The 10,175-nt window shown below is 35.2% G+C and overlaps 1 protein-coding gene across 1 annotated transcript; it reads right to left on the bottom strand.

Moving 5' to 3' along the window:
• Positions 1 to 8,801: 8,801 nt before the first annotated feature.
• On the bottom strand, positions 8,802 to 9,623 carry LOC141685461 (uncharacterized). Its single transcript, XM_074490560.1, has one exon. It carries the CDS (start codon positions 9,621 to 9,623, stop codon positions 8,802 to 8,804), a length of 822 nt encoding a protein of 273 aa, XP_074346661.1.
• Positions 9,624 to 10,175: the final 552 nt, after the last annotated feature.

The following is a 10,175-nucleotide window of genomic DNA, read 5'->3' as shown; positions in this document are numbered from 1 at the left end:
GAATTGTAATAATGGCAAAGAAATGTAAATTTATTCAGAAAACCTTTTAAGGTGTATTGGCAGATAATTGTGGAATAAAATGACTTGTGGTCATTTTTGGATGTTCATCTCTGAGACTATAACGTATGGTGTGTGTGTTTATTGTGGGGTCACAGTACAGAGTAGTTGAGTAATTATTAAGATTGGGTGTTATTAAGGGAAATGGAACTCGTGACAACCCGGATCCCCGACCCCGGATTTGGGGGTGTTACAATTTACATGGCCGAATACACTGCAGAATGCGGACCAAGTGCAATAGGCTCCATATTCTATTTCTACTACTTGTTCTTGACACAATCACTACTTATGACCAACACAACACTTTTTACTTCTCAAGATTATCTCATCTACTCATTCTATACATCATCTAGTGTAACGTCCAAGATCCACATCTCATAATCTTTAAAACTTAACAAGATTTAGACACATAAACCTCAAGCACTCACAATCTTTTGAATCTTGAAACTATATAACATAAATCCTTAAAATTCAACCATAAAATCTTTAAGGGTGAAGAGTTATACCTTTATTTGATCCTTAGAACACCTAGAAAGAGTGTATTAACCTTGGACAAGGTTGATCTATCCTTAACAAGCCTTAAACTAACAAGAAAACATCAAGAACATAACTTAGTTTCTAACCAACAAAAACATGCCCAACTTTGGACCACGATTTACCTATGAAATCCTTAATGAATGGCCATACAAATTTTCACGTACCTTTTATATGTAATGAGGAAGCTATGGTCCAAATTTCATGATTTATGAAGCTCTAAAACTCAAGTTATAGATTTTTCTTTCCCCCTTGGTCTGAAAATCCGAACTGCTGGAATGAGGAGTGTGGGAGCTTTTCTTGGCTTAGGTACTTGAGTGGTGTGGTGTAAAATAGAAGTATGGGTTGATATATAATTATTTGGACAAAATAAAAGAGGAGGTTTGGCTTGATTATTTGTGTGGTGGAGTAGAAAAGTAGAAGCATGGTGCATGGTACTTCTTGTTTCCCCTACACTATTCATGCTACTATTCTAGTTTGATTTACTAACTACTAGCTACACTTCTAACTACTAGTTGGGTGTAGGATCTTGCATGGCTTCCATTCACTTCTTATTTAATTTACACTCATGCACTTGTCATTTTATTCTGATAGTTTTCTCGCATAACATTTCATTTTGTAGTGAATTTTTTTATTGCTTATAATCCTTTAACCAATTCTATTCCTTTTTCCTGATCATAGAAACACCTTGATATAGTGTTTATTCCACGTGGTATCCCCGGTTCTACGCCATTCCTTACAGATACGAAAACACGTAGTATAATCGTGAATCTTCGAATTCCGACGGCTTTTACATTCACTTATTTTCCGCGATAAACAAGAATATGATCTCGGATTTCCAAAATTCCACTGTTCATATTTGTGATGAACTCCATACATTACATAATTAGTTCCAGTTACTATTCACTGAAGTTTTAAAATATTACAAAAATCAGGGTTCTTACACGTTGAGACTATGGTTGATGATCCGTTGAAACTTTGGTTGAACATCCGTTGAAACTTTGTGAATCATCCGTTGAAGCTTTAGTTGATCATCCGTTGAAGCCTTGTGAAACATCCGTTGAGACTGTCTTCTTAGCATTTAACTCCACTTCATTTATACAAGATTACAAGACATCTAATATTTCCATTTAACCAACCCATCTTGCATATCAATCTAGAAGTCAACATGACTTAAACATTCTACAACCTCTAGTTCACTGAGGCATTATAATATGAAGAAATGTTCTACTAAACTTATTATTACATAAGCTACCCTTTCAACAGATGTTGAAGTGATCATCTGTTGAAAGCTACAAAATCACTAAATTGAATATACTAAGTATTTTATTTAACTTATCATCAAGTTCACAACATATTCCTAACAGTTCCATATACCAAATCGAAGCTCTCGAAAAGTTCTTTCAGAATCAATCATCAGTTTCAGTACAAAAATCAAGGTTATTTTCCTATTTATTTATTTTAATTCGAATTAGTTAATGATTAATATATGAAATTTTAATATTTTTTATATGATTTGATGATTATATCTTGTAGATAATTTTGTCCTTATCATTTTGATATATTATATGATGAATTTGGAGTTCAATAACATATAGAAAAGGGGTTTAATTATCGAATTATTGAAATTAGGGTTTATAGCTTTGAATGTTTTCAATTGATTTTTAGGCGTTTCTTTGTTAAGGGTTATTAGATCGAATTGATTATACCAACTTGTAGATCGTCTAAAAATGATTTGATTGGTGTATATGTGGTTAATAGACGATTCTGGGAAGGTATTCGCCAGAAAACGCCGAGGAACGGTGGCGGAAAGTTTCGATTGAATTTACGGCTGATTTACTGATTATTTGATCGAATTTCTGGCACAAATAAGTTCCTGGGAGTGAGAGCTTTAATTCCTGATAGTTTGGCACGTTTCTGGGCAGGTTTTAGAGTTGCTGGAAAAGCTCCAGTCGTAGTTAATGGCGACTGGCCGGCGGCAGCTCGCTGGAGAAGGAAGGAGGAGAAATTACGGTTTAATCCCCGAATTTTTCCCCTTTTTACAAATTAGCCCTCCAGTTTTAAAATTATATGTTTTAAATTTTATAAAAACAGGATTCTGTTTTAATTATTTTCAAAAGTAGTATTTTCCTTTTATATTATTTTCAGAAAATTATTTTTATTTATTTAAAATTCCAAAATTCATTATTTTATATTCAGAAAATTATTTTTAATTCGAAAATTAATTAAATTATTTAATTAATTAATTTTAGTTGATAATTAATTATTTAATTATTCAATTAATTTAAATATTAATTGATTAAATAATTTAATTAGTTATTAAATAATTTTAATTGATTATTTAATTAGATTTAATTATTTATTTTGATTTAAATTTTGAAAAATAGTTTCAAGTTTTAAAATATTATTTTAAATTATTATCAAGGCTAGATAATTATTATTAAATGATTTTAAAATCAAATTCAGGTGTTCGAACCTTATTATTTAATTAAAAAATGATTTGTTGACCCGTTTTAATTCCGAAAAATGTTCAAAATTCGTATTAAATACCGGAAAAATCATTTTGACCCTAAATGTTCTTTGAAAAATTATTTTGATCAAATATCTTACGTGCTATGGGCCATATGTGATCAGATTGATGTATAATATGCATGCATGTGCCTTGTTTGACTATTTTTGCTGTAACTTTCAATCCGTACGTCGGATTTGGGTGAAATGAATGGTAGATTAAAGCTTGTAATGAATAAAATGAGATGAGAATAAATATTGATAAATACTTGTAATGTTTAACAGAGAAAGCAAGGTGTGGAAAAGGAAACCAGGTGATTAATAAATAGAACTGATGCATAGAAAAAGAATGCAAGTGATTAGTGAGAAGAAGAGATGCATAGAATAAGAAGATAAATGGTTGTTGAGTAGAAACGTTAGACGAATGCAAGTGAAGATGGAAATTATTTGTGATAAGGCAAGTACTTTTGAACCTTCCTCGAGATATCTTGCAAATATTTTTGAACTTTCTCATAACATGTTGCTAGTATTCAAAATAAGTCATGTTTTATATTGCTAGCGCTTTAAACTATTCAACCTTGAACCTTGATCATATCATTAAATTTGAGCTGTAAGCTTTATTTCTTGTAAATCACCGACGGTTGATTTACAAGATATTAAACTATACAAATACAACACTACTCCACAAATACATACACACCATAGACCAAATACTGAAACAGAATTACTTGAGCATACCGAAACTTATATACCATATAATAATACCCTATGACATCAAAAAGCTATACCTTGTATTATCATTGAACCATTATTCATCAGATGCCTGATTCTTCAACAAGATTGAAACCGTTCTTCATATATACCTTGATATACCCTGGCGATATTTATGAAATGTTTTATACTCCGAGATAAATGCTTTATCAATGCTAATTATGATTCTGTTTTATTGAATTACAATGATTATCATATTGAATTGATTTAGAATTGGATGGTTTTATAAATGTGGAGCAGATTCGTGGTCAGACTAGATTTGTGGTCATATTAGGCCAATATGTGCCTTGGATCCAGTATGGAGAACAGAGTTGTGTGCCTTGCTCGGGGTTAGTGCTTGACTGGTCAGCAGCCTAACCTTGGTTTTAAAATTTAAAATGAATATCCAATTCTAATAAATTATTTAGCAAGAAACTTGATTCCTCTAAATCATTTCAACTGATCATTGATTAACATTAGTTATTTCTATAATGACTTGCTGAGCTAGTTAGCTTACTCTTGCAAAAATTGTTTATGTTATTATACAGTTAAAAAAGAAATGGATTGTAACGAGGATTCCCAGTCCAGTGTGTGAGATAGGATTCCAGGTTAAATGGGATCGAGATAGCAGGAGCTTTATGTTTAGTTTTGAGTTATGTAAGCTTGTAAGAATGCTTTCATTATTAGTTGTATGTTAAACTAGTTGGGATTTGGTACGATGTAATAAATGATAAGGTTGTGGCTTATTTCATACTTTAACCTATTGCGAGTCATGGTTATGGTATGTAAGGATCATTACATATATTACTTTCATAAACAGGTATATATATGGTTTGTGTTTTATGAACCCCAAACTTCTGACCCGGGTTTGGAGGGTGTCACACAGTTGATCCCTGAATACGATGAAAATCAGGACAGTCATGTCTTACCAGCAATTCTAAGTATACTCTTTCCATTATTTGCATGGTTTGAAGATTTTATTTACTTGCTATGTTGTTATGCCTTCGTTTTAATGCATATTATAGGTACTTCTAATTAAAGGATTATTTAAATTTAAACATTACAAGCACAACTAAGTTGAAGTGTTAAAAGTGTTGGAAACGTGAATGGGCTAACTCTAATATTTAAAACACCTGCTGCTATGTATGTATAATTATTTTTTTTTTAAAACGGACAAAGCACACTCTTTATATATAAATAAAAACTACAGCTTTTGTTTTGTTTACAACACTAAGGCTACGGCCTTGTTTCTTTCTTTCAAGAGTTATGACTCTTTTTTTTCCCTCTGATGTTTTCAAATTTTTGTAGTAATGCTATATTCCTGGGTATGTCTATTTATAGTGTACAAACTTCTTATGTCATTGCTTACATATTATTTTAACTAGAAAACATGCAGCCTACCTTATATCTAGCATTCAAACTTGACTCTTCCAACTAGTAGCTCAATGATAAAACCCAGCCTTTCATTTTAACAGCTGCTGCATACCAACGCCATACAACTCCCTGATTCTTAAGAAGACTTCTGTGTATTTCTTATGTGAATAGTTGACCATGCATGCATAACAAATTATTGCACCGAGCTGCCTACCATTTTTCCTGGATGAAGATTTGCACTACATTTATTCTTTTGTTTTATTCATTAACTATGCATCTGGAAGAGTTTGACATTCTAACACTCCCCCTCAAACTCGATTTTGCATTCCGAGCTTCTGCTTCATTTTTCCAAACATATTTGGCTTCAATGGCTTTGTAAATATATCCGCTAAATTTTCTTCTGTCCTGCAGTGCACCAATTCCACGATTTTATCATTCACCTGTTCTCGAAGAAAATGATATTTAATATTGATGTGCTTGCTTCGACTGTGGGACACTAAATTTTTTACGAGTGAAATAGCGGCTTTATTATCCACGTAAATTTTAACCGGACCTTCCTCTGCAAGATTTAACTCGCCCAATATGTAGCCTAGCCACATAGCCTGACATACGCATGCTGCTGCTGCCATGTATTCCGCCTCACATGTTGAGAGGGCAACTGTCTGCTGCTTCTTTGATGACCACGAAAAAATTGCAGAACCAATGTGAAAAGCATAACCCGAAGTGCTTTTCCCGTCATTCAAGTCACCACCATAATCACTGTCTGAGTAGCCTACTAATTTTGAATTTTGAGAATGCGTGTAAAACAGACCATGATCAAGTGTACCTTTTATGTACCTCAAGATTCTTTTAGCTTCCATGAAGTGATCTTGCTTCGGTTTTTCCATGTACCTACTAACTATTCCAACTGCATACATAATATCTGGACGAGTGAAAGTTAGGTACCTCAGACTTCCAACCAAACTTTTGAACAATGTCGGATTTACCGACTCCCTCGTTGAATCAATTCTAAGCTTTATGCTTGCTTCTGCTGGCGTGCTCACTGGCTTGCATTCCTTCATTCTGAACTTCTTTAAAATCTGCTCCGCATATTTTTTCTGAGACATAAAAATCCCGTCTTTGTTTTGCTTCACCTCGACTCCAAGAAAGTATGACATTTGACCAATATCTGTCATCTCAAATTCGTTAGTCATAACTTTCTTAAAATCATCAAACATACCAGGATTGTTTCCATTAAAGATCATGTCATCCACATATAAGCAAATGATCATAATATCTCCCCCTGAATTTGTTTTCGTGTAGAGAGCATGCTCATATGGACTCTTCACAAAACCATTTTTCTGAAAATACTCATCAACCCTTGTATTCCACGCTCTCGGTGCCTATTTTAGGCCGTATAAAGCTTTCTTTAGCCGGTAGACTTTATCTTCCTGGCCTTTCTGAACATATCCTGGAGGTTGTTCGATGTAGACTTCTTCTTCGAGATAACCATTTAGAAATGCTGACTTGACATCCATCTGAAATATCTTCCACTGGTTCTGAGCTGCAATTGCTGTCAGAAGTCGTATGGTATCAACTCTTGCAACTGGAGCGAATACCTCGTCATAGTCAATGCCATATCTCTGCTTGTAGCCTTTAGCCACCAACCTCGCCTTGTATTTCTCCACTTCTCCATCTTGATTCGTCTTGGTTTTATAGACCCACTTGACACTAATTGCTTTGTGTCCTTCTGTATGATCTGTGAGCTCCCATGTATCATTCTTCTTGATTGCGCCAATTTCTTCATTCATGGATTTGTTCCATTTGCTTTCTTCAGAAGCTTCTTCAAATATAACTGGATCACATTCAGCCATTAAGCAAAATAAGGAATAATCAAAGGATGTTTGTACCGGACTTGTTGCTTCATAAATATTATCCAGACTCCGCATCTTTCGTGATGCTCTCCCTGAACTGCTGCTTCCTCCCGTGGATGATGTCGATCCAGGAGTTTGTTGATTTGGACTTGGTGGAGGAGTTTGATCATCATCTCTGTCATCTTCAATGTTCTGGTTATCACCGTCATCGTCATCACCATTGAAAAATAAACCAGCAACTTTTCTTTCATCCTCGCTCCATCTCCAGTAATCTGGTTCATCGAACTCAACATCACGAGAAATGATTAATTTCTTCGTCAGGGGATTGTAGAGTCTGTACGCCTTGCTTCTTTTGTCATATCCGGTAAAAATACACTTTTCGCCTTTGTCATCCAGCTTCTTTCTTTTCTGATCGGGAATATGGGCATAAGCAATACACCCAAAAATTCTGAGATGTCCAACTGATGGTTTGCTTCCGCTCCATGCTTCATTCGGAGTTTTATTTCTGACACTTTTTGTTGGACAACGATTCAATAAATAAACTGCGCATTGAACGGCTTCCGCCCAGAAAGTTCTTGGCAAGTGCTTTGCTTTCACCATACTCCTTGCCATGTCAAGAATTGTGCGGTTCTTCCTTTCTGCAATGCCATTTTGTTGAGGAGTATATGCTGTTGTCAACTGATGATTGATGCCATGTGCTCTGCAAAAACTTTTGAACATGTTTGAAGTATACTCGCCTCCTCTGTCTGATCTGAGTGTCTTCAAATAATATCCACTTTGTTTTTTCGCCAGTGCTTTGAACTCCTTGAATTTATCAAGAGCCTCCGATTTTTCTTTGATGATATACACCCAACTTTTCCAGCTAAAATCATCAATAAATGTTAGGTAATACCTATTACCTCCAAGTGATGGAATATCAAATGGACCAGCTATATCTGTATGAACTATCTCCAATGGCCTCCTGGCTCTCCACGATTTTCCAACGGGAAAGCTTTGTCTGTGTTGCTTCCCCTTGACACACGCTTCACACAAATTTTCTGGTTCGTTGATTTCTGGCAAACCGTCTACCATCTTTGTCTTTGACAATAATTTCAGGCCAAAAAATCTAAGATGACCATATCTCAAATGCCACAACCACGAGTCATTTTTAATGACCGACTTTAAGCACTTCTGCACATTTGTTTGCATATCAAGCGTAAACAAACGATTCTTTGACATCTCAACATTTGCAATCAATTCCCGAGCTTGATTTCTGATAATAAGGGAATTGTCCTGGATTTGTATATTATATCCTTTCTCCACAAGCTGGCCAAGACTGATAATATTATTTTTCAATGCAGGAATATAATAAACATCATTTATATATTTCTTTTCACCTTTCTTTGACATGATTGTGACGGTACCTTTTCCTTTCACCGGAATCTTTGACGAGTCACCAAAAGTAACTTCTCCGCTGATGGTGTCGTCTATTTCCGTGAATAATTCCTTGTGACCAGTCATGTGATTACTGGCCCCTGAGTCAAGATACCAAACATTCTTCTTGCTTTCCTCATCTCCTTTGTAAGTGAGAAACATAGCAGTGCCAACATCTTTGTCTTCTTTTGCTGCTGCAAAATGACTCCTTTCTTCCACTTTTGGTGATCTACATTCATAACTGAAATGGCCAAATTTATTACAATTATAGCACTGAAATTGAGACTTGTCACCTCGTTGAAATCCTCCTCGTCATCGGCTTCTAAAATTCTGACCACGGCCAGATGGACGATAACCTTCAGTGTTCTGGCTTCTGTTGATGGACTGTCTTCCACGTCCTCTTCCACCACGGTAGCCACCTCTAAAGCCACCTCTTCCACCAGAACTGCTACTGCTTGAACTTTCACCAATGGACACCTTACTTTGCAACGCCTTTTCCAAATGGCTTGTATCATCATACTGGTTCATCCGCTGTTCATGCGCTTGAAGTGAACCAACTAACTCATCAATGGAAATTGTGGACAAATCTTTTGACTCCTCAATAGAAGTAACGACATAGTCAAATTTTCTTGTCAATGAACGGAGTAATTTTTCCATGACCCGAACATCATCGAGACTTTCTCCATTTCTCTTCATCTCGTTTGTCACTGTTTTTAAATGAGTAGCATATTCACCAATATTTTCTGAGGCCTTCATTTTAATATTTTTGAACTCGCCACGAAGAACTTGGAGCCGCACCTTTTTAACTTTTTCGACACCTTGGAAAGATTTTTGCAAAATCTCCCATGCCTCTTTCGCCGTTTTTGCATCTGAAATTTTTTCAAAGGTAGATTCGTCAACACCTTGAAAAATTGTATATAGCGCCTTCTTGTCTTTTTTCCGGGATTCCTTTAATGCCGTCTTCTCGGCATTTGGTAGTGCTACTTCAGCGGCATCATCTGCGGGCTCAATAAACCCACTTTCGACAATATCCCAATTGTCGTAGGAACCGAGTAACACCTTCATCTGGATACTCCAATTCCCGTAATTTATTGCCGTTAATTTTGGAATATTTGGTTGCACCATATTTGCCATTTTCTTGAACGGAACGCTGGCTCGGATACCAGTTGTTGGAAACGTGAATGGGCTAACTCTAATATTTAAAACACCTGCTGCTATGTATGTATAATTATTTTTTTTAAAACAGACAAAGCACACTCTTTATATATAAATAAAAACTACAACTTTTGTTTTGTTTACAACACTAAGGCTACGGCCTTGTTTCTTTCTTTCAAGAGTTATGACTCTTTTTTTCCCTCAGATGTTTTCAAATTTTTGTAGTAATGCTATGTTCCTGGGTATGTCTATTTATAGTGTACAAACTTCTTATGTCATTGCTTACATATTATTTTAACTAGAAAACATGCAGCCTACCTTATATCTAGCATTCAAACTTGACTCTTCCAACTAGTAGCTCAATGATAAAACCCAGCCTTTCATTTTAACAGCTGCTGATTCTTAGGAAGACTTCTGTGTATTTCTTATGTGAATAGTTGACCATGCATGCATAACAAATTATTGCACCGAGCTGCCTACCATTTTTCCTGGATGAAGATTTGCACTACATTTATTCTTTTGTTTTATTCA

This window comes from Apium graveolens, chromosome 9 (genome assembly GCF_009905375.1).
Source record: "Apium graveolens cultivar Ventura chromosome 9, ASM990537v1, whole genome shotgun sequence".
Taxonomy (NCBI): Eukaryota; Viridiplantae; Streptophyta; class Magnoliopsida; order Apiales; family Apiaceae; genus Apium; species Apium graveolens.
This window is presented reverse-complemented; position numbering and strand designations above follow the sequence as displayed.